The 22,278-nt window shown below is 51.0% G+C and overlaps 8 protein-coding genes across 8 annotated transcripts; 4 read left to right on the forward strand and 4 right to left on the reverse strand.

Annotated features, from left to right (window-relative positions):
• The first annotated feature begins 141 nt into the window (after window positions 1–141).
• On the forward strand, window positions 142–4,013 carry BDR25DRAFT_275217 (calcium-transporting P). The gene is made up of 4 exons (XM_033687480.1): window positions 142–660; window positions 746–1,907; window positions 1,959–3,287; window positions 3,338–4,013. The coding sequence occupies exons 1-4, from the start codon at window positions 535–537 to the stop codon at window positions 3,877–3,879; spliced, it is 3,159 nt and encodes a 1,052-aa protein (XP_033554641.1). The 5' UTR covers window positions 142–534; the 3' UTR covers window positions 3,880–4,013.
• A 1,379-nt stretch (window positions 4,014–5,392) lies between these two features.
• On the forward strand, window positions 5,393–6,208 carry BDR25DRAFT_205980 (RmlC-like cupin; the record flags this gene model as incomplete). The annotated part of the gene is made up of 2 exons (XM_033684475.1): window positions 5,393–5,855; window positions 5,949–6,208. The coding sequence occupies 2 exons, from the start codon at window positions 5,393–5,395 to the stop codon at window positions 6,206–6,208; spliced, it is 723 nt and encodes a 240-aa protein (XP_033554642.1).
• A 355-nt stretch (window positions 6,209–6,563) lies between these two features.
• BDR25DRAFT_250046 (uncharacterized protein) lies at window positions 6,564–9,267 on the reverse strand. Its single transcript, XM_033686040.1, has 3 exons — window positions 9,164–9,267; window positions 7,271–8,832; window positions 6,564–7,208 (listed from the first exon to the last, which is right to left on the reverse strand). Exons 1-3 carry the CDS (start codon window positions 9,177–9,179, stop codon window positions 6,936–6,938), a joined length of 1,851 nt encoding a protein of 616 aa, XP_033554643.1. The 5' UTR covers window positions 9,180–9,267; the 3' UTR covers window positions 6,564–6,935.
• Window positions 9,268–10,044: 777 nt separating this feature from the next.
• On the forward strand, window positions 10,045–12,379 carry BDR25DRAFT_4058 (uncharacterized protein). Its single transcript, XM_033698529.1, has one exon. The coding sequence runs from the start codon at window positions 10,126–10,128 to the stop codon at window positions 12,064–12,066; it is 1,941 nt and encodes a 646-aa protein (XP_033554644.1). The 5' UTR covers window positions 10,045–10,125; the 3' UTR covers window positions 12,067–12,379.
• A 1,000-nt stretch (window positions 12,380–13,379) lies between these two features.
• On the reverse strand, window positions 13,380–14,243 carry BDR25DRAFT_364771 (uncharacterized protein; the record flags this gene model as incomplete). Its single annotated transcript, XM_033696862.1, has 2 exons — window positions 13,380–13,755; window positions 13,809–14,243. The coding sequence occupies 2 exons, from the start codon at window positions 14,241–14,243 to the stop codon at window positions 13,414–13,416; spliced, it is 777 nt and encodes a 258-aa protein (XP_033554645.1). The 3' UTR covers window positions 13,380–13,413.
• Window positions 14,244–14,463: 220 nt separating this feature from the next.
• On the reverse strand, window positions 14,464–16,527 carry BDR25DRAFT_299591 (SHMT-domain-containing protein). Its single transcript, XM_033689195.1, has 5 exons — window positions 16,325–16,527; window positions 16,211–16,267; window positions 16,065–16,158; window positions 15,875–16,012; window positions 14,464–15,820 (listed from the first exon to the last, which is right to left on the reverse strand). Exons 1-5 carry the CDS (start codon window positions 16,463–16,465, stop codon window positions 14,673–14,675), a joined length of 1,578 nt encoding a protein of 525 aa, XP_033554646.1. The 5' UTR covers window positions 16,466–16,527; the 3' UTR covers window positions 14,464–14,672.
• A 766-nt stretch (window positions 16,528–17,293) lies between these two features.
• Window positions 17,294–18,494, forward strand: BDR25DRAFT_207126 (uncharacterized protein; the record flags this gene model as incomplete). Its single annotated transcript, XM_033684516.1, has 2 exons — window positions 17,294–18,050; window positions 18,103–18,494. The coding sequence occupies 2 exons, from the start codon at window positions 17,294–17,296 to the stop codon at window positions 18,492–18,494; spliced, it is 1,149 nt and encodes a 382-aa protein (XP_033554647.1).
• Window positions 18,495–19,743: 1,249 nt separating this feature from the next.
• BDR25DRAFT_275226 (TPR repeat protein-like protein) lies at window positions 19,744–21,149 on the reverse strand. Its single transcript, XM_033687481.1, has 2 exons — window positions 20,675–21,149; window positions 19,744–20,516 (listed from the first exon to the last, which is right to left on the reverse strand). Exons 1-2 carry the CDS (start codon window positions 21,123–21,125, stop codon window positions 19,804–19,806), a joined length of 1,164 nt encoding a protein of 387 aa, XP_033554648.1. The 5' UTR covers window positions 21,126–21,149; the 3' UTR covers window positions 19,744–19,803.
• Window positions 21,150–22,278: the final 1,129 nt, after the last annotated feature.

Consider the following 22,278-nt stretch of genomic DNA (forward strand, 5'->3'; position numbering starts at 1 on the left):
CAGCCGAAAGCAGATCACGTGGACTTCCATTCTCGCAAAGGGTCGCGGGCTCAGATGTCCACGTGATGCGAGCGTGCTCTCCCTGGAGACTCGGTGCGCCAAGACCCTTCCAAGACGATGCTGCCAGACAGAGACATCAATAAAAAGTGATGTGCAGAGAGCAACTTTTGCAAACGGGGACGTGCCCCCGCCTTTTTTCCGGTCTGCACAGTATCCAAAGTCGCCGATAAAGCACTTTATGCCCTCTGTGAAACTTCCCTTCGCACAAAGGCCAGACCCCAGCTCAAATCGTTGCTCCGGCCCATGCACTTTGATGCACTGAATGCTTTGACGAGACGCCTCCATCGCGACCCTCGAGACAACATTTAAAGAACTCGGCACCAATTTCCCCTCCCCATTTGCTCTTCTGCCCGTCCTTTACTTCTTTACATCAATGAGATAACCAACTTCAGTCCCACTTTCTTTACCGTCTCCTTGCCTCAGTTTGCGACTCCGCTTCAGGCCACGTTTTCAGGGCGGTTGGGCCATGACAATATGTCAAGAGCATCGACACCGTCATTACCACTGTATCATGTGTCTAACGCCGCGTCCAAAGCACTCCGGGCAGAATCGCCGCTGCTGCAGCCCCCAGAAGTACCGCAAAGACGCTCAACGCCCTCGGTATGTCTCGACCGCTCGTCGCCGTTCCTTCAGAGCACGCCCCCCATTTTTCGGCGCTGAAGCTAATACTAAATATCATGTGCAGTCTGTAGCTTCCTCCTACTCCCTCCTCTCGCCTCGAGAAACTGCGCGCAAGCTGTCCTCATCCCTGACCCATGGGCTCTCTCCAGCCATCGCTGCAGCCCGCATCCACACGCATGGACTCAACGAATTACCCCACGAAGAACCAGAGCCGCTATGGCTGCGATTCCTGAAGCAATTCAAGGAGACGCTTATCCTGTTGTTGCTTGGGTCAGCCGCCGTCTCGTTCCTAATGGGAAATCTGGAGGATGCCGTCAGCATCACCGCCGCGGTAACAATCGTAGTCACGGTGGGATTTGTGCAAGAGTACAGGTCTGAAAAGTCTTTAGAAGCCTTGAGCCAGCTGGTGCCCCACTCTGCGCATACAATTCGCGCCACTGCAGACCCGCCCCGGGGCAGCCGATTAGCGAACGAAGTAGGAGCAGACAGCGTGGAACTAGACGAATTGAAGGACACACCAGCATCTCTGGAAGCTGCGGAGAGGAACTCAAGCACGATATCCGCAACACTGCTAGTGCCGGGCGACTTGGTGTTATTTCATACAGGAGACCGCATTCCGGCAGACATTCGGATAACCCACGCGGCCGATCTCACCCTCGACGAGTCCAATCTCACCGGAGAGAACGAGCCCGTCCCGAAGACACCAGACACTATCGATACATCATCCGGCCCCCCCCGTCCGCATTCACCCTTCTATGCGTCGCCCGCCGCTGGTACAGTTGGCGCCGACATAAGGCTCAATGACCAGAAGAACATTGCCTTCATGGGCACATTGGTTCGCTCAGGCTATGGGCAGGGCCTGGTGATTGGTACCGGAGGCAATACTGAATTCGGCGCCATCTCCGCATCCTTACAGGAAATCGAAAGCCCTCGTACTCCTTTGCAGCTCTCCATGGATCGGCTGGGGAAAGAGCTCAGCTACATGTCATTTGGAGTCATTGGTTTCATAATGCTTCTTGGACTCTGGAGAGGCTGGGAGTTCCTAGATATGTTCCAGATCGGCGTGTCCTTGGCCGTAGCCGCAATTCCCGAAGGTCTACCCATCATCGTCACTGTAACTCTCGCTCTAGGCGTGCTTAGAATGTCGAAAAGGGACGCCATCGTTCGACGACTTCCTAGCGTGGAGACTCTAGCATCCGTCAATGTTGTTTGCAGTGATAAAACAGGTAGGTACCCTTATCCCAGATACACCTGTTCCTCTTTTGACGCATTTCTAGGCACCTTGACAACGAATCACATGACTGTCACGAAGATCTGGCATTTCGATGAACTATCACCAGTCGATGTGACCAAGAAGCACGACTCTGACGAACTCGACTCTCCGACCCGCACGATACTAAGAATTGGTAACATAGTTAACAATGCGCGTCTCCTAGGGGAGCACGCAAATACGGCTTCCACCGCTGCGGTTCTGTCGTCGACTATGGGAGATGACACATCCGCCGCGAAAAGCCGCTGGGTTGGACAGCCCACAGATGTTGCACTCCTTGATTTGCTCGATACATTTGGAGAAGACGATGTACGAGAAAGAATTGGGGCTCGCAGATATGAAACTCCCTTCAGCTCTGAACGAAAATGGATGGGTGTTGTTATCAACGGAAGCTCAGGGACAGAGCTGACCCCTGGACCAGATGTGGTGTACATAAAGGGGGCCCTAGAGAAGATCCTGGATCGTTGCGACACATACGTAACCGCTCAAGGTCGAGAAGTCATTTTGGATCAAGTACGCAAACAAGAGGTCTTCAGAGCCGCAGACTCCATGGCGCAAGAAGGCCTTCGAGTTCTTGGCTTTGCAAGTGGTGCGTCAAAAGATGGACGACGGACGCCCTACAAAGGGGGAAGTGGTAGTGCTTCGCCAGTACCGGTCCCAGAGCACCCTCCTTATGCTAGTTCCGCGCTCGGGGAAGATGAGCACTACCGAGGACTGATATTTGCAGGCCTTGTTGGGATGAGTGACCCGCCCCGCAAGGGAGTTGAAAGATCCATCCGACGGCTGATGGCCGGGAAGGTGAAAGTGATCATGATCACTGGCGATGCGGAGACAACAGCTGTTGCCATTGGTAAGAGGCTTGGAATGCCTATCAATATGAACTCATCTATTGGACGAGTTGTGCTGCGCGGCGATGAGTTAGACCAGATGAGCGAGGAGGAACTTGCACAGGCTATTGCTACGACCTCGATCTTCGCCAGAACGAGCCCGGAACACAAACTGAAAATAGTTCGTGCCCTTCAGTCACGAGGCGATGTGGTGGCAATGACTGGGGACGGTGTGAACGATGCCCCAGCGCTCAAAAAGGCAGATATCGGAATATCAATGGGCAAATTGGGCACAGACGTAGCAAAAGAAGCCGCTGATATGATCTTGACCGACGACAACTTCTCGACAATCCTTAATGCTATCGAGGAAGGGAAGGGTATCTTCTACAACATCCAGAATTTTCTCACCTTTCAGCTCAGCACCAGTGCGGCCGCCCTCGGTCTTGTGCTGCTAAGTACCTTCCTCGGCTTTCAAAACCCATTAAACGCAATGCAAATCCTATGGATAAGTACGTATTCACTATCCTTGAGCGACGAAACACAGGCTAACATGACACAGACATTCTCATGGACGGCCCTCCTGCCCAATCGCTCGGCGTCGAGCCTGTTGACCCTGCCGTCATGAGTCGCCCACCTCGGCCGAAGAAAGCTCGCGTACTCACACGGCAGCTACTGCAGCGAGTGCTGCAATCTGCCTCAATTATCATGATGGGAACCCTGACGACGTATTATCGTGAGATGACTTCTGATGGTGAAGTCACGGCGCGAGACACAACTATGACATTTACTTGCTTCGTTTTCTTTGATATGTTCAACGCGCTCACATGTCGGTCTGAAAGCAAGTCGGTACTTGCAGGTGAGATTGGCCTTTTCTCAAACAAGATGTTCAATTATGCTGTAGCTGGCAGTCTAATTGGTCAACTTGTCGTGATATACCTCCCCCCGTTGCAACACATTTTCCAAACCGAAGCTCTCAGCCTTCTAGATCTTGTACATTTGTTGGCAGTCGCAAGCTGCGTGTTTTGGGCAGATGAGGCAAGGAAATTCTTTAATAGATGGAAACTGGGGCGACGTATCGTTGGGTACAGCTCGAGTGTATGATAGATGTCCTTGTATGAAACAGACCAATTGTTTACCAAAGCCAGAGCCACGAGTTAAATATCTGTCATATCAGTATTTGTCTTGCACTCTCTGCTTTCTTCTCTTCTGTTTCCATAGTCCTTACCTTGTTTATGTTCCCTGATCCTCTGCGTCTCGAATTCTTTTAAGTTCCTGACAAGATTATTCGAATATACCATTAGAAACTTCCGTAGGTTGCCACAAAATTCCTTGTCTACGGCCATTCTTGTCAAGTGTGTCTATAGGTATTCTTCGAAACTTCAGGCATTGCTTCACAAGAAAAGACGGTGGCACGGCTGAGCAGTGCGAACGGAGCACTATCCTTGTAGGCGCGCTTTTTTGCCACGTTCGCACATGTGTTCCATACATTGGGCAATGATTTCCTGGAAATACTTGCATTTCTCCAGCACCGCCGAACCTTTGAGGGCAAGTAAGATAGGGAATGGGTCCGTCGGCTTGGCTAGGGAACTGTGGCGCTTTGAGGAGGGTTGTAGATAACGGTGAAATGCAACTGAACGAGCCAACAATTGAGCGTAGCCTGTCTTCTTCCTGACAGGGGTCACTCCAGACGTGTTTCACACGGGTCGTGGTATGACAAGAGGCCGTATGACAACTGTATGTAGCTCCTTGTCTTACAAGTACGTGATTGCTCTTTTGCGATTCAATAGTGCTTCCTTTCGCTACGACGTTCCTCAGTCCCTCGTTTGACGATAATTGGATTTTTTGAGAAGCTTTCCGATCGTATTCATCTATCTCTTTGACGTTTGCAACAGACTCTCGTCATAGTAAGTTCCTTGTACGACGATCAGTCTCCTGTGGCGCACACAACGTCTAGTCCCTCAATGCAATCACCTTTCACTCCAAACGCAACTTCTAGGCGTTATCAAGAGGTTGGACCGACCGATTCAGGCCTAGTAGTCAGGTGTCCCAACAATGATTACCCTGCTCCTACGATTTCTGACCCGCTAGACAGGCTTAAATCTCTACAAACTTTCTCGAAGTACGTCTAGCTTTAACTTTAGCTTCCGGCGTAGTCTAACATATCAAGTCGTTGGTTATAATACAAGAGTCAAATGCCATGGGTTTCTCCTCGATGTCCCAGACCAGATGTGATGCGGCGTTGCTTGAACACTTCAAATCAGAACCATCCTAGGCATTACAAAAGGGTAACGAATCTAGTCAGGGGTTGTATGTGCTCTCTAAACTTGCCACTTCACGACCGTAGTAACTGTGGCTGATTCCACGCTCCCGTGTCAGAGAAGGAGAAAAGCCGGTGAGGAGTTAATCGAGACCTCTTGTTTGCCAGGCTCACTGCTATAAACGAATATTTAAACACCAACGTTTCCAACAAGATCTACTGTTATATACTCAAAGTATCTAAAGAAATCCTCTCGGTTACTTCCCAACTTCACCACTTCTCGTTGATTGCGCCCCTTCATTCTCACAGATCAATTTTCTACATCTCAGGCATATCTCTGCCATCCCCCTCGCCAATATGACTCCCAACAGCCTCTTCACCTCTTTTCTGGCGCTCTTAATTGCCAGCACCACCGCAGTCGACCAAACCGTGAACCCAGGTCTCAATGCAAAACTTAAGACGGAGGCCACTGAAATCGATAAACATAACAATGATCTGAACACGGACGATGCCTGGATCTTCGACTTCAACGAGCGGCCCAATTATACCTTTAAGCCTGGCTCTGTCGTCAATGCCAACGCTGCTACTTTCCCAACCCTCACGGGGTTCGGCATGACGATGGCGATGTTAAATCTTGGACCGTGTGCCATGTTGCCACCGCACATGCATTCGCGTGCCACCAACCTTGTTGTGGCAATTTCTGGCAGTACCTCAACTTATATGTATAGAGAGAATGGAGTCAAGTTGGTTAAGGCGGACTTGACACCTGGGAAAATGACGATCTTCCCTCAGGGAAGTTTGCATACTATGCAGAATAATGGTATGTTGAGATGTTATTGCGTCCTACGCTCTTTTACTGTCTCCTGTCTCTCCACCCCCATCTATTTTAAAGAGACACTGATCATTGAGACAGGCTGCGATAATGCTGTCCTTGTCAGCGCTCTCAATTCAGAAGATACGGGCACCACCAACATCCTCAACGGCGCACTCCGCAACTTCCCCGAGGATCTTATGAAGGCTGCCTTCGGTGACGCGAGTCTGGACATTGCTAAGCTGGGCAAGAACATTCCTGAGGTTGGCACTGGTAGCGTTCTGGGTAGCGCCGAGTGTATGCAGAAGTGTAAGATGACTGTTGGGCGCAGTTATAAGCGTGGGTACAAGTTCGTGACCTAAGGAAAATGTCTGGTTAGGATTAGCATGTGATTGCGGTTTAATCACATACGATGGGTGTGTTTGGAACGTAACTGGTGGCTCAGTTGTCTGTCAGTACAGGGGTGGTAGAGGATCAATGAGGCCCCCGAGAAGTGGTTCTGTCTTCAGACTTTTAATCCTGCTTTGGTTCTTCTGGCTTTGGGCTTGGCATGCTTTGATTCGACCCGATCATTTACTTGTCCTATAAACGCAGAAGCAGAAGAAGAGGCACAATCGTTGTGGTTGTTTGGTTAGCCTTCAACCCCACAGTCCAGTCTTGAAAATCAGTCAAGGGAAGTTACGCAGACTGATGGAAAAAATTTAAACTTCTGGGGATGTACAGACATTGCTGTGCAATCTATGACCAATCTCGCTTGGCAACGCTACGTGGTGGAACTCTCCCTCTTGAATTCTATTCCTGGAGATGTTGAAGCTATGCCGGCCAAGAATTGGTGGTAGTCGCATTCCGTGTAACTAAAATTCCATTACCTAGTCCTCCAAATCGACATTTCTGCGAGAAAGGTGCCGTGGAACCATGGACCCTTTCCGCTGCATATGCCATCTTGCTACCGTTGTGAATGAAGAAAATGCATTTTTGGAGAAGGACCAAGGTCTACAATGAGCAAAGTGCTGGGAAATTGGAGGAATTAGTTCAGTTGCGGGAGAGCATGAACATAGTGGTTTGCGTGAGCAAATCGAAGATGCGTACTCAACTCTCGTTCATAACCACATCCTCTTTCCCCTGATCTTGGGCTCGCATCAGGTAGGCCATGATGCCCCATATACCTCGCATTGCCTCCATCCGCTCTTGGACGTTGAATAGGTCATACCAGCGAGTTCGCTGTAGCAAAGGCGAGCTCCAATTCGGATCCGAAGGTGCTTGTTCTGGTAGAATGCCATATGTGAGATAACTAATGTACTGTGGATGCACCCGCAGCTTCAGCACACTGATATGGTGGTTGAGCGATGATACCATGAAAACCTGTTCGCTTATTAGTGGTAATGCACGGCAGTGACCCATATTTCCAGGGTATGGGCACCGACCTCATCACACTCGTCACTTGGGTCTCTACCAATGGCTTCATAGACGATCTTGGGATCCCAGAGTGGGTTCCCAGGTTTCAGGGCCTTCCATGTGTCCGCAGGTGATGGCCTCCGCCTGTCTTTTGACCCAAACCGGGCCCGGTTTGGGGCTTTCTCTTCCGCCTTGGGAGTGGCTTCTTGTGATAGGGCATCACTAGTACCTGTAGCTTCACCTACTTCTCCACCTGGTCCTCCACCCCAGCGAGGGGTTGTTGTCCACCATTTACCTTCGCCAGCCTTCTTCTCAGTCTTGCCTTCCCTCGCTCGTTCTTGTGCCAGGAGGAGCATCCCCCCAAGTTCTCGGGCCGCATCAAGAACCGATTCTGCTTCCAAATTGCCATTCGAACCGAAATTAGTGTCTGGTCTGCACTGAACCCCTATTACAGGTCCTTCCATCCACCCCTGGCGTGCCTTTGTTCGATCCGCAGGCCCTCGCCATGCGACGGTATTCATACGGACCGGGAACCTCACGTGCTCAAGACAGAGCACTGGTGGGCGACGATGGGGAATAAATGTCACCCCAAACGCCCAAGCGATTGGTTCGAGGAAGGAACGTACGCATTCCAATCGGTACTGATCGGGCATTTCCGCACCATTGCCTATTCGATAGCCTCGATAAGTTCCTCTGGAGAGGTCTATCGGCTTCTGTGTCAAAGAGCCAGAGTCTACAACCCATGGTAACTTTGGAGGTGCAATCCTAGCAGGTAGAGCTTTGCTTGACGATATCGAACTTGGAGGGGCAGGCCGGGTGCTAGTGACGCCCAGAGAATTGATGGGAAGAGTGATGGTTTCATTGCTTTCAGCGCCAGTCTTTGCTTTTTTCCGAGGTTCCTCAAGACTCGTATCTTTGCATTCAGCCTCGGCTCTATCTTTCTGCATTTGTTCATGGTCATGATCATTACCAGAAGCCTGGTTTTGTAGAGTATCCACTTCTGTAGTGGCATTCTCACGGCTTGGTGGAAAATATTCATCGAGCGAGCTGTCCCAATAGTACGCCATATTATCAAGACCCTCCCAGAAGCGCCGGAAGTGTGCGAGCCGCAGGGGTGCCTGTCCAGGATTGGCTTTTCGAGTGAGGTTAGCAAAAGCGTCTTCATTATTGAAGGAGAGCTCCTTGACACGCATGTAGAATTCTTTTCGATCTGGCACCCTTCTCCCGTTGCTGAGGAGGGCAGGAGAAAGTTGTGAGGCAGATGATGCTTCTAGTTCACCTAGACCTGGGGGATCAAGCCAGGACTTGGGTGGAACATAGGGCTCTCCATCTTTGGAGACGGAGAGAAGAAGGGTTTCGAAGTCACATTGGGGTCTGAATGAGATGTTAAGCAGCGCCAACGTGTCGCAGCTGACATCAGATGGTTTCTTCAAAGTCAGGAAATGGGCAGGGATCCCGGGAGTAGTCCAGGCAGAAGGAAGTTTCGTCGACAATGGCTTTGGCGGAGTAAGACAAGGAAAGGTCACCGGTGTTGGTCGTGATGGAGGGGCCCTCTCCTTTTGCGCGTCGTGTTGGCCAGCGAGAAGACCGCCTGCAATGAGCAGATATCAGCGAATGAAAACTCGCGTGCACGGTGCACTCTTAACGAAACGTGTTGGAACACGGGACGGATGGAACATTTGAACGAAACAGACGGGCTCCAGATCAAACAAAAAGAAGTCGAGATATGACCCAGGCGCTTCCACGTCAGAGAAAATGAGTGGTAGGTGTCGGACGGAGGATGGCGACGACAGAACGGTCTTTAGTGGGATGTGGCGTTGATATTGGAGGTGAGATGAGAAATTGAGGCTGGGGATGGAACACCTTGGAGACGCCGATATAGACAGGCTCCCGATAGGGGACAGATGGAAAGAGCAACTCACCGCTGAAGTTGAACATAACTGACGATGCTCGAGCGACTCGAGGCGCCCGTCAGTCGTCAATGGGGAGTAAGGGCGGATGAACCTTGGAAGTTGGTTGATTTGCGACCCTGGCCTCCCCAGCAGTTGTCTGTGCATCCACGTCTCTGCAAGCAATTCGAAGGGTGCGATTCGTGCACCCGACTCTCCAGCATGCCTGACGGTCGCTTACTTCTCACCCGCATCTTGGTTACGTGAATACCTCTGGTCTTGCTCTTCCTGACACCTGAGTTCAAACACCTTCTTTGTCGTTATCCTGCTGGGAGCTTGAGCGCAGGAGCGTTTCGCACGGCAAATTGGGTCGAACACCCTAGATACTTGTCCTTGGCGCTGGCAGTGCGGATTCAAAATGCCAGGAGCGTCGTCTCCGCGACAGTACCCCGCGAGAGTTGTCTGCGAACTTCGGCCTCCACGGCATGCAGGTAGACTGGCTGGAGCATGCGTCGGTCACGTGAACAGGCTGTTTGCCCCTCACCTCCACTACAGTACCTTCACTCCTAGCCTGCGGCATCACGACTCGCGCCCATCGTGAGCCTCAGGGCGCCTTCACGCATCACTTGCTAGCATATTCCGTTCAACATCGCTCTGGGTCTGAGACGGCTATGCTGCTACGTCCAGTGGCTGCGATGCGTTCTGCGCGTCAGTTCTGTAGGAATCGTTGCCCGAAGCGGCACCTGAGGCTCCTCCCGTTTCAGGACCACCCCAGCGCACCATCTTATGCCAACGGTTGGTGGCCATCCGGTCGCTCTTCGAACGACAGCTAACACTCTCTTCCTGTGACTCCCATTTTCCACAGTGTGTGCTTGCAGAGACTTCATTTCCCACCTTTCTAATATGCTCAAAGCGCCCGTGGTGCTTTGATTCCTCTTCTTCGTCTCCGTTCCTGAGCCCTTGTTGGCGTTTCTTTCTATGAATCTGTTTTCTGCATGGCAACTCCACAGGATTTGACGACGACGGTGAGTGGGAGGCGATGTACCCGTTCCCGGGCCCGGACGGCCACGTCGACCCTCTCGTCCGCCGCCGCAGAAACCACTGAATTAACTTCCTCGTCCTCGACCGCTCCTGCCCTCCAGTTAGCATCGAGCATTGCCGAAGCCTCACTCCCGTCCTCGTCCGCCGCCGACATCGTCTCCACGACTGCAACAAGCTCCTCGGTTCCAGGAACGGAAGGTACGGACAATCCAGTCTCTTTAGCCGCTGTATCGTCAGTAGTACAGTCCTCCGTGCTTGCAAACCTCGTGCCCTCTCCGCCAGCTGCCCTCGCACCCAATCCTGGGGTGGCGGTCAGTCAAACGCGGGCGGTGGCGGAACCAACGACACCAGCCGAAAACTCTACACCTTCTTCACCAACCAGCTCTGACCCAATTAATCCAGCTGCCACTTCGATAACGACTTCAATAACGCCTAACATACCAGTCGAGTCTTCCGTCCAACAGCCTCCTGACCAGTCGCCTTCACCCAACACCCCCTCCAATCGACTCTCTAACAACCAGCCCCAGTCGACTGTCTCGCCAGGGGGGTCAGCAGGAATCATCTCTCCGGATCAAGGGGCCGACGGAAATGGGCTCACTATTCCTTCCCAGACGAACGTAGGCGGTATTGTGGGAGGTGTAATGGGTGGCTTCATCGGCATCGCCATGATCAGCGTTCTGCTATTTCTGTGCCTCAGGAGGCGGAAGAAGGAGCCCTTTGAACGGTGGCAGAGACGCATGAGCGAGAAGAACGAATCGGATTCAGCACCATTCCTTGACAAGTTCAAGGCCATTCCGGCTGGCATTGGTGCAGCTTTCCAGAAGCTGAAGGGTGAGAGATCTGAATCCGTGCAGAATCCATACAGAAGGCAGAGTGTCCGCAGCAGCGTGAGCTCGGTCTACTCGGTGCGGTCAAATGGACGAAGCCGCTCCATTAGCGAGCCGCCCTCAAAATTCCGACAGCAGCTTCGAGATTTTGGCGGCCGTATGCCCAGTCTGAAAAGGTCCAGGACCTTACTGGGCAAGAAACAAGACAGTCTCGTAAACGGCTCCAAATCCCCATTCCCAGGAATAGTCGAGGACCCAGTGATTAGAAATAGCAAGGAGAATCCATTTGCAGATCCGGAACCACTCGAACCTCCCAGGAATCTGCGTCTCCTGAACCCAGACCCGAGCTCAGGAGCTTCCACCCCTCGACCCCAACAAAAAGTCACTGTAGAAGGGCTGCAGGACCAGCAACGTGCCCCAATCTCCCCCAAAACAGTGGCTCGCCCAGAGAGAGCCTCGAGAGATCCCTTTGCCTCAATCCTAGATGAATTAGAGGACCGAAATGGAAGCGGCACGCCTGAGTGGCTGCGGGAGACATCGCATAAGAGGACGCAGAGTGCGACCACAGCACTTAGCTCACACCCACCTTCATCCTTCTACACAGCCTCGGTATATACCACAGCCGACAATCCATTCCTGGATCCGACAGACGCCCCAAGCGTTCCGCCCCTCCCCGCGTTACCTCCTAACCCTCCTCGTCGTCCTTCAAATGCCTATACTGGACTCGGAGCATTTAACCCCATCGCATCCAACGCCTCCCGAGAGTCCAACACCTCGATATTCTTTGGTGAGCCTGGGCCTAGTCGGCCAACGACAAATATGTTCAGCAGTGTTGCTCCTACCCCGCGATTTGGAAGGCAGTCAGATCCTTTTGATCTGGATCGCCCTGAAGTCCTGGGGTTTGGAAATGTGAGTGGGCGAAAAGAGGTCCGAGCAAGCGTCACGAGACAAAACTCAAAAAGTAACCGCAGGAGTAGCGTTCCAAACTGGGTGGTGCTTGATGATGGGCCCTACGAGAGAGCTAGTGCTGTTCCTGGCCCATTGAGGAACCCGAGCGTAAGGAGGTGACCAAGGCTTGCGATTTAACGACCGCAAAAACACGAGCACATGTTAGTACACCACGAAACAGTAGCGGCAAACACGTGGAGTAATGAGGCGTAACTTCGGCATTCTAATTTTGATGGATATCCCCTTCGGCAGATTTCGGTTAGATGGATGAGGATGCGACCTACTAGTGGCGTCTGTGTCGCCGTCTTTAAGCTAATGACGGTTTTTTTCCTTCTGGATTTCCTCGTTTTCTCCTTGTATCATATCCCATAGCTTTAGTATAGCTAGCGCAGCGTACTCCTACACGCAAGGTTTTTAGAATACCCCTCGATCACATAAGACACTCGTTTCGTCTTTTTCAGTGCAATGAAAAGCTCGCATGTATGTTCTTGGGTGTTTGTTCTCTTCGGTGAAACTCTGAGCCAGTTTCTATGCTTGGATTATTTTAATATAACCTTTATTAATCACTCTCGTGCAGTCGCCATCGTACAATGTGGAGAAGGGAGTAGGAGTGGGTCCCTCTCATCAAAAATTGCTGGTTTGAACCTGTTCGATTCTACCTATCTTCTCCTGACCTGTTGCTGAAGCGACTCATCGCACGTGGCATACTCAGACAGGTCGAGCCAAGTTGGGCAAGGCTGGCTTTGACTGACATATGCCGACTTCGGGCCACTCAAAGCGTCCACATGAAACACACTTCACGGCAGTTATTTGTCAAGGCTACCCCTACTACAGCTTTATAAACTGGGGGAACGGACGCCAAGGTGTGCAGTGGTTCCAGAGTTGTGGCACCATTTCAATTACCTACTCCCAATGCGGATTTTTCACTTGTCGAATATGCAACTAGTCTGTCGGGGTACGCTGCACTTTTATGCAAAGGTCTATTATTTAGCTCAGTTCTGTCGATGATGTACAGGTACAAGAAGGAGAAAGTTCTAATGCATGGATGGACCTAGACCAAAGCTGGACATCATTGATGCCTGGTTCGTATAGAGGATTGCAGAGTGACTTCTGGAAGGTGGGGTTCCGGGCCATGCGGAACGCTTTGAGACTGCGGAGGTCGCGGGTGTCGGCCAACGGTAGACCGAGTGAGGCAGGACGAAGAGCAGATCTAAGCAAGCCCGAGGAAAAAAAGCATGGAGAGACTAGAAAGAGACGGGGAGATTGGAGAGAAGGAGTACCGTATAAAGAAAAGTTGTCTGATTTACCCTTTAAGCATAGATATTTATTTATCGAGATGGTAGTAGAGTGGGCTAGGGCAATAATAGAGGGAGCTTGTCGTGATAGCAACATGCTACACCCTCCCCTTCCATTCCAAGGCTACAATGACAGATGTTGGAAATTGTCAGGATAAAGATATGGCTCCTGTCATATCATTCCTAGTCTCCTCATTTCGACATCTAATGCTTCGTGATGCCGTCTCCTCTGCTCTGTTATTCTGTCAAGGCCTGTATGCATTTGGATCCAGGCCTCCGCAGTCGGAGGTATGAGAGCCGGTACCGCACGAGAGTCATATGGACTAACGAGGGTTGTAGAATTTCCTAAGGATTGAAGACCCGGTGAGGGATCTGAACCCGCCGTTAGGTTAGAAGAATGGGGAAATAGAGGGTTGGAAGCCATGGTACTGTGGACATGCGGGTAACTCGAGTCTTGTGGGTGTCCACGGCGAAGGCCCCAGACATGAATAGTGGGCTGGACTGAAGGTAAGCACTACTGACCGTAGTCACCTCACTACAGGGCGCAAGGTGATAGTTATATCTTACACCGAAGTAGTTGTCGATCAGCCCCGTTGCCCATAGCCAGATGAACAGGAACACACTGACCGCGCAGTAGCAAAGCAGACCCCACCCTACAATAGCTATCCCTTGTCTTTGCCAGCGTCCACCGCCGGCGGGTTTTTGTTCGTGATAGCGGCCGGCGCCATAGAGGTGATTGTGTCCATTTGATAGCTCGTTTGGGGATGGCACAGTGGTCTTAGTGACTTTCCAAGGCTGGGTTAATGTAGGAGCTGGGTTCCCCAATGGCACTGCTCCCGCGAGGACACGTGTAAGGAGAGGCACCGGGTTGGTAGGTGTAGTGACATCGCTGCGGATGAAATGGCTATATGGAGAGAGAGGCATTGCTGTCGTTCCCACAATCGTGACAACAAGGCTAAGAAGCATAAGAGCCATCGCTGGCGAGGGATGGCTATTGAACATATTAAGGGAATGAGGTTGAATAAGAAATAGTAACTTGTAGGTCGTTGGCTAGTTGGCACAAGCGCTATTTCCGGTTCACACAACGACTTTTGAGATGGTCGATGAGGAAAAGAAGGCCATCACGAAGGATCGCGCGTATTTGTGATTTTGTGAACAATATCAAGGAAGAACAATGCTAAGATGAGGGCGTTAGTGAAAGGATGGTAGTGAGGGTGAATAGGGAATTTAATCCTCTTTTGATCATCGTTCGCATGAGGAGATGGACGGAGGGAGAACTAAGGTGAATATATACAAAACTTAAGCTATATCGGGCTCGATATTGCTCTAGACCTGCCCCTCATTGATGATGTGGGGAGCAGCAATACTCCTGAAGATGCTGAAATTGTCTGCACAATGAACTGTATTGGTCACCAGGCTTCTACATCAAACTCACGACCCGTTCTTGGTCCATGGCAGGCTGAAAGTGCCAACCCAGTCTTCGACCTCCTTCCGTAGCTGGACAATATCTGTTACGTCATCTCCTTCACCTAAGTATTCCTTGAAAGCTGCTACGCTTCCTGTATTCTTTCTACCTGTTTGTTCGGCCTTGGCTTTGGCATCTTTGTCCACCTTCTGGGTAATGGAGACAGCACGATGGACGACGTCTGCAACCCTTCTAAAGTCATCTGGTTGGAAGCCGCGTGTAGTCATAGCGGGAGTCCCCATCCGCAGGCCACCTGGCTTCATTGCCGACTTGTCTCCTGGGACTGTGTTCTTATTGCTTGCCACTCCAACAAGTTCCAGGACACGCTCGACACGTGCACCATCCACACCTTTATCCTTCAAGTCCACGAGTACTAGGTGGTTGTCGGTCCCGCCACTGACGATATTGTATCCAAGACCGCTTTTCTCCTTAGGATTACCTAGTCGCTCCGCTAGTGCTTTTGCATTTTCTAGTACTGTTTGCTGATATGCTCGGAACTCCTTGGTTTGAGCTTGCTGCAAGGCTACTGCCAAAGCTGTAATTGTGTGGTTATGCGGCCCGCCCTGATGTCCCGGAAAAACAGAAGCGTTGATAGGACCTTCAAGATCATACTTCTCTTCTCCACCCTTTTTGTCCACTCGTCTGACACCCTTGCGATAGAATATCATGGCGCCGCGCGGGCCTCTTAGAGATTTGTGGGTCGTTGTTGTCACAATGTCTGAATGCGGGAACGGCGAAGGAATAACGCCTGCAGCAACTAGGCCGGATATGTGCGCCATATCCGCCAAGAGGTATGCGCCTACGTTTTCTGCGATCTTCCGCATTCTCTCGTACTCGATCAGCCGGCTATACGCAGATGTTCCCGCAACAATGATCTTGGGTCGGTACAGAGTCGCCAACTCCTCCATCTTAACGTAGTCAATCAAACCAGTTTTCTCGTCTAATCTATACGGAAGCGTTTCGAAGTATTTAGAGACCGCAGATATCTTTTTTGTAGGTGTTTGGTAGCCGTGCGAGAGGTGGCCACCGTGGGGAAGATCGAGACTGAGTATTCTGTCGTGGCAGTTCAGGACTGCGGAATATGCGTATAGATTGGCAGGCGAGCCGGAGAGTGCTTGAAAGATTGTGTCAGTTGAAGATACTCTTTGGCTTGCACGGCAGAACTTACGTTGGACGTTGACTCCCCACTCTGATTCGCTCAGGCCAAACGTCCTGAGCGCCCTCTGTTGGCAGAGCCTTTCGGCCTCATCAATGAACTCGTTTCCTCCATAGTATCGCGCCCCTGGGTAGCCTTCCGAGTACTTGTCTATGTAGTTCGATATAAGTCTTTTTCCACAGAACCGTTGCGAGAGACGTACTTTGCATAACACTGCCGAGGGCATCGAGCACAGCCTGCGATGTGAAGTTCTCCGAGGGAATGAGGTTTATGAAGTGTTTCTGTCTATTTTTCTCCTAATGAAGACCAGTGAGCTTCGAGTGCCATGAATACTCCTGTGTGATGCACCTTCTCAATGATCTGAAAGACGGTGGCATCTGCATCTTCGAGGTCCGCAGAGAGCAGCTGGAGCACCGTTAGCCCGGTTGTTACGTGGTAACCGTACCACGTTCGAAGAGATACCTTGTGGTCGCTGTCAATGGACGCCGCAAAGCCCCGCCATTGGTGCTGGACAAATCGACGCTGATTCGCAGCAATTGTGCGCAGAGAGCGGCGACAAGTGAGTCCGAGCGGGACTCGACAGGCAGATCCTAAGGTCGCCATTTGCTTTGCGGGCTGTGGTTCAGTGGAGAAGCTGAGAAATGACAGGCTCCCGATGTCATGACCCGTCGTTCGATAATCAACAAGAACCGTCGAAGCCGGCTGGTGGCGTGTGGCTGCCCGACATCCCTAGGTTGTCCGGTGTGGCGGCGCTTGTGCCGCCATCACGTGCTCGCTTATTGCTCAGCATTTTCAACACCGTGTTACTTGTCCCGTCTGAACTCCATCACAACTAAATCCAAGATGATTCAACGCCTTTAGACAGCTGCATACCTCACTTGTTTGGCGCAAGCTGGATGACGTGGGTGCTGTTGACATGCCCTGGGCACCTCACCACCTTGAGGGGACAAGTTGCCTTATGATTGGAGTTAGTTGTGTGTCCATCCGTGGATTCACAGTGAACCACACCAATGCATCGTCTTCGCGACGTCTGTTACTATCGGCACAGTATCCGAACACCCCTAGACAGTCCCTCCGAAGTCTCTGTAGGTAGATTGAAGAAGCTCATTCTCTCTCCCCACCCCGCGTTCTTTCTCTCTCTCTCACTTGCTCTTGCCTCTTGTCGTGATATCTAGAATCCCCGCGCCCTTGCCCTCCTGCTAAGGTTCTACTATTGTGATTTCGGCACGCCCGCGACTGCAACTGCGGCTACCGCTACTTCTACTTAAGGACCGTCTCGGAGACACGCACTTTCCTTTCCCTCTCCCCCAACGCTGTCCAGGTGCCTTCAAGACGAGAACCCCCCTTGGTAGCCTTGAAGCACTCCCCCTATTAGTCTACAAGCATTCACTCACCATGGCCCCGAAAACTGCAAAGGCTGAATCCGTTTCAATGGATCGCGACAGCAGCCCCGAACTCGGCAGTCCATCGCTGCGGCCCAAGTACAACAAACAAACTGGTCGGCCTATTCGCAGCGGCGCGGGACAGAAGAAGAGTCTGTCTGGCTACGTCGACTCTGCCGTGATTGAGGATGATGAGCCAATGGATTCACTGTCGGAGGATGAGGAAGGTAACCCTACCCAGAGCAGGCGCACTCGCAAGCGCAAACGCACACCGTCTCCTTCACCGCCACCACTGGACCCCATCATATATGACGAGCCACCAGATCAGCTTTCGGACGACGAATCCGTCGGCATGTTTCATCATCATCCTTCGACGGCGCCAATTACCCTCCAATTCAATGTGCCCCTCGGGTTTCATGGCCCACTGCTGGTGAAGCTCGACAGGAGTCTCTTAGTTGCGCCACACAGTGCAGCCTACAACATGGAGCCACGTAGCACAAGGAGGAAGCTGGACACTGCCACCCCGGAATGTCAAGCCAGCTCGCCCGAAGAGCGTCGAGTAGGGTTTACGAACCTTCCACCTGAGCTTCGCAACAAGGTTTACCGTTTGTTGTTTGTCCAGGACGGAGAATTCCACTTTGGGAAGCCAGACAACTTCTGCAGGTCTGCCGCGCTCCTGCGCACTTGCAAACTAGTCCACGGCGAAGCTTGCAGCGTGCTGTATGGGGAGAATAAATTTGTCTTTGACAGGAATCGACATGTCCGCGGGCCTTTCTGGGAACCAGTGCAGAAGGAGATTGGTTACAGTATGATTCTTGGGGTTCACTACAACTCCGTCATTACTAACATTGGTAACAGAGGATGTGCGCCAATTCTTGAAGATGATCGGACCTGAGAATCTGGCATACCTCCGAGACATTAAACTGATCCTTGAGGATGCGACCCCAGCTTCCACACCGTATCTTCATTCCCACGAAGAACGACGATATCTCAACGATGACCATCTGATTGATTGCCTGCGTGTTCTACGCCTGGCCAAACTTCGGAAACTCTTCCTCAACTTTCTCGGTCGTAGGATGCTTGTTCGAACAGATGTTAAGTTTCTAGGCTACTTGGAACAGATTAAAGCCGACGAAGTGGAGACCGACAAGTTTATCCGATGGTACTCCCCATCGAAAATCCACCCAGACGTATTTAAGAATCTGCAAAAGTCCATGACCCGCGAGCCAAAGCTGTACATTATGGAATGAAAGCACAAGCTGCGCTGCTCTGTCACTTTTGTTCATAAAGACCCCTTACTCTACACTTCCGGGCACCTTCTATTAGGTTTTGGAGTTGATGATATTCAAATGTGTGTATTTAGCTACAGGGAGACATACTTGTTGTTGCAGAGTGTACTAGCAACGATGATATTTCACTTCACGACTTGCTGAGGGGAGATGAGGTGACTTCCCATTTGGTTTGGTGCTTGGTTGTAGCATTTTTAAAAGATCCGGATGAGGAAATCTCTCTTCACTTGTCATATATGACATGCGTGAATATCTCATCTACGGTAGACATTAACAAAAGGTGCATACATTTAAATTTCTATGGCCCATTTGCCCTCACTCTTTCATTGCCACTACAGGCCATTCTCTGCACCTACATATACGCTTTCTATCTGTATTCCTTCTGAGAGAGATGTGAGTACCAGGGGCACCTAAGAATCCCAATTTTGATTCAGTCAGACTTCTTTCCCAAATTCTCTCTCTCAGGGTCGAAATTCCATCACGAGATATCGCTTTCGCAATCAGAATGTGTTACTGGATCAACGTGGCACGTCATGAAAGGGAAGTTCGATCTGGGCGGGTAAATTATTGAAACGTACCTGCATTAGCCCAGCGGCAGTTTCCAATGTCGCACAGCTTCCAAAACGCCACGTCAATAGGTGAACCATGGAGAACCTACTCCATATACTTCAAACAAGAACCGTCAAAATGATAGCCTAAAAAAGAATTTGAGTTGATTGGGCGCTGTTTCTAGGAGCGGAGGCCGTGTTTCCGAGTATTTTCGGGGAGGAGTTATGTTGCACAAGAAGGAATGATGTCCAACGACCGGGAATGCGGTAACGAGTTCGGGATGGGGATGAAAGGGAATTTAGCCTCCGCATGCTGATTGAAGAAAGGTAATCATTTGCAGAGTTACGAGATACTGTTTTGAAAGCTGGTTGGGCGAGGCTGGGGTTTGTATGCATGTTCAGTTCTTCCATCCACTGCAACGCCGTACTGAGATGGTTGAGGCCTCCATCGCGACGGTTTAACCGGAAGCGATGACTACAGAAAGTTGTGATGGGGGTTAATACGGAGCGGGCTTTCCAACAATGAAGGTGATCGAAAGCGTGGAGGTGTGATGAATCTGACGAGATCGTGCTGCGAACCGAAAACGGTTCCGATCTCCGGTTATATCTCTTTTTGCAGTTGCACATGCCAGACAAGTTTGGATGAAAGTATACAAGGGCCACACTGAGTTCACCGAGGGCCGGAATGCTGACTGAGAACATGATACCATTATTCCGTCGACTCAGTTCGCTTTCCTGCGTCTGAATTCCTCAACCCATACATTTGCCCTCTTTTTTGGCACAATATTTATCTTAACCAATCCATCCACCACCTCTACCTTTCCGCTTCCTAGAATCTTCCCTAATCCCATCTTCTTGCCTGCTTTGATAAGCCCACCCGCAGCAGTCTCCATGTATGCTTCCACACCATTCAGCGTGTATTCGTGCTGTGCATCCCAAGGTAGCGGAAAGATATATTCGAGATGTTGATCCAGCCCTTCCTTCTCTGAAAACGATTTGACGAAGTCAGACTGTGAGTGTAAAGGGTAGAGAAGAACAACCGGAAACGAAAGCGTTGAGCTTGGGTCCAGTGACTCTTCCAATTTTACAGTAGCATCTTCAAGATCTGGCGCTTGCGCTGTACTGCTTGACCGTATACCCCTACTCTTTAGGGCTAGTTGCACCGTGGCTTTCTCTGACTCCTCTCTTCTCTCCCGTTCTTGGCGCGTTCTGGAAATGGTATCGAGTTGGTCTTGACGGGAGGAGATCTTAATGGTCAAGGTTTGAATGGATTTATTGGATGGGTCGAGGGCTAGGCCTCGGGCACAAGAATCGCTGGCTTCTGGGATTTTATCGAGAGCGAGACAGGCCAAGGAGGAACGGTAGAGGGCTTTGATGTTCCTGGGGTTTAGCCGGAGAGTATATGCGCAGTCTTGAATGCAGGAGCGGAAGTTTTCTGAGGGATGTCAGGAGATGATGAAAGAGGCATTGGGGGGAAATCAGTGTGATATACACATGCTTTGAGAAATAGAGGAGCGAACTGTGACGGAGAAACTTGGTTGAAACAATGCACGGGAGCGCAGAGCTTCAATTCTCTGTGTGTTTGGAACTTACTCTTTTCAAGATTGCAGAGTGCCCGATTGACATGGCATGCTTCTTCTATGTCTTTCTCTGCCTTCGCTTCCTCGTCAACCGCGATTTCCACATCCTTTGGTCTATCTTCTAGATCTCTGGCCTGCGGAGAAGCCTTAAGAGCAGTAATAGCCTTATCGTAGAACTCTTTGGCGCTTGCCCACTGTTTCGCACGCGCACACTCATTCCCTTGTTGCCGAAAGTTTTCTGCGATTTCCGCTCTCGTGCCTTCGTAGGCTAACGCTTTCAGAGCCTCAAGCGCTAAATTTTCACCTCCATCACCGTCAGTCTCGTCTAAAGTTGTCATGAACAGAGGCAATCGATTCATCTCCTTGAAAACTTCGTCCACGCTCTGGCCCTTGACCTCCGCCATCGCCGGCGGGAGAGGCGCCAAGTGCTGCTGTGAATCATTGCTTGTTGGCTGCGACGCCATTATAAGCCTATCCTTTAAGCGTTGCTTGGTGTTGTGTCTTAAGGGACATTTCTCATCTTTTTATATTTTCCTTCGTGTTTATTTTCGCCTCTGCAAGGCGGGATTAGTCATTCACGTGATCAACACACACGATCTTTGGACGCGAGCCCTGGAACTTGAGCCCTTGCCAGGATGGCCAGGAGAACCATGGCGAACATCAGCCAGCCAGCCCGAAAAGTAAAGTATCAGGTTTGGGGACGGCTTATTGATCCGAGTCAGGAACTAGAGGGGCCTTGTCCAAAAAACAAAAGTGGTGCCCGAAAACGTTGTCGTGGGCGAGCCCTGTGAGCATGGGAATGCCGTCAGGAATCTAACTGCCGCGACATCAGGTCATGGTATTTTTCTGACGCCAATCGGACACTATGTGCGCGTCCGACCTGGATCTCAAATCGTGTCTCCTGGATGCCAACACAGGAGACACTCATCCATTATTGAGATGCTCGCGGAGATGAAGGACCCGACGCGTCGCGGTGATATCATCTCGAGGTGATTCTGGACCTTGCGAGAATCGAGCTACGACGGGGATTCTTGCATGCATTTGCCCGGGCCATAGCCTCGGGCAGCGAACTGTCGGCAGACGGGTGCTTCCAGAGGGCTGCAATGCACTGCCAATTTCGAGCTCGATCAACACAATTAGATATGGAATGGGACCGCAAAGCTGAAGTCAGTGAGGATGACGTCCGGGCCAATAGGGAAGAGTAGGGCTGCAGCAGCTAGCATGCATTGAAGCATGCCATGAGAGCAAAAGGTTTTGGCATGATTAGGAGCGTGGCTGGTTTGCACTGACTCTGCACCCGTAGGTCCCGTCCCAGCCAGCTGTCACAATTCCCAATTGAATTACTTCTTGTGCACGCCCTCAAGTATCGAATCCGGAGTGTAGTCCAATTTGACCTCTAGATCGTAGCCAAATCTCACGAAATTGAAAAGAGAACATGTAGCGAGCAGCACAGCACATGTGTTGGACATGGAATCAGGCGCCCAGCTGTCGATCGCAGCCCTCTGGCCATCAGCAGCTTGCCTCTTCCGAAGAACACGGGTCTCCTTTCACAGAATCTGATGGAATAGGCAATAAGCCTCAGGAGGCCGCTTCCCAATCCGCTTAGCATGGCGTTAT

This window comes from Lindgomyces ingoldianus (genome assembly GCF_010093535.1).
Source record: "Lindgomyces ingoldianus strain ATCC 200398 unplaced genomic scaffold BDR25scaffold_1, whole genome shotgun sequence".
In the NCBI taxonomy this organism is placed as follows: domain Eukaryota; kingdom Fungi; phylum Ascomycota; class Dothideomycetes; order Pleosporales; family Lindgomycetaceae; genus Lindgomyces; species Lindgomyces ingoldianus.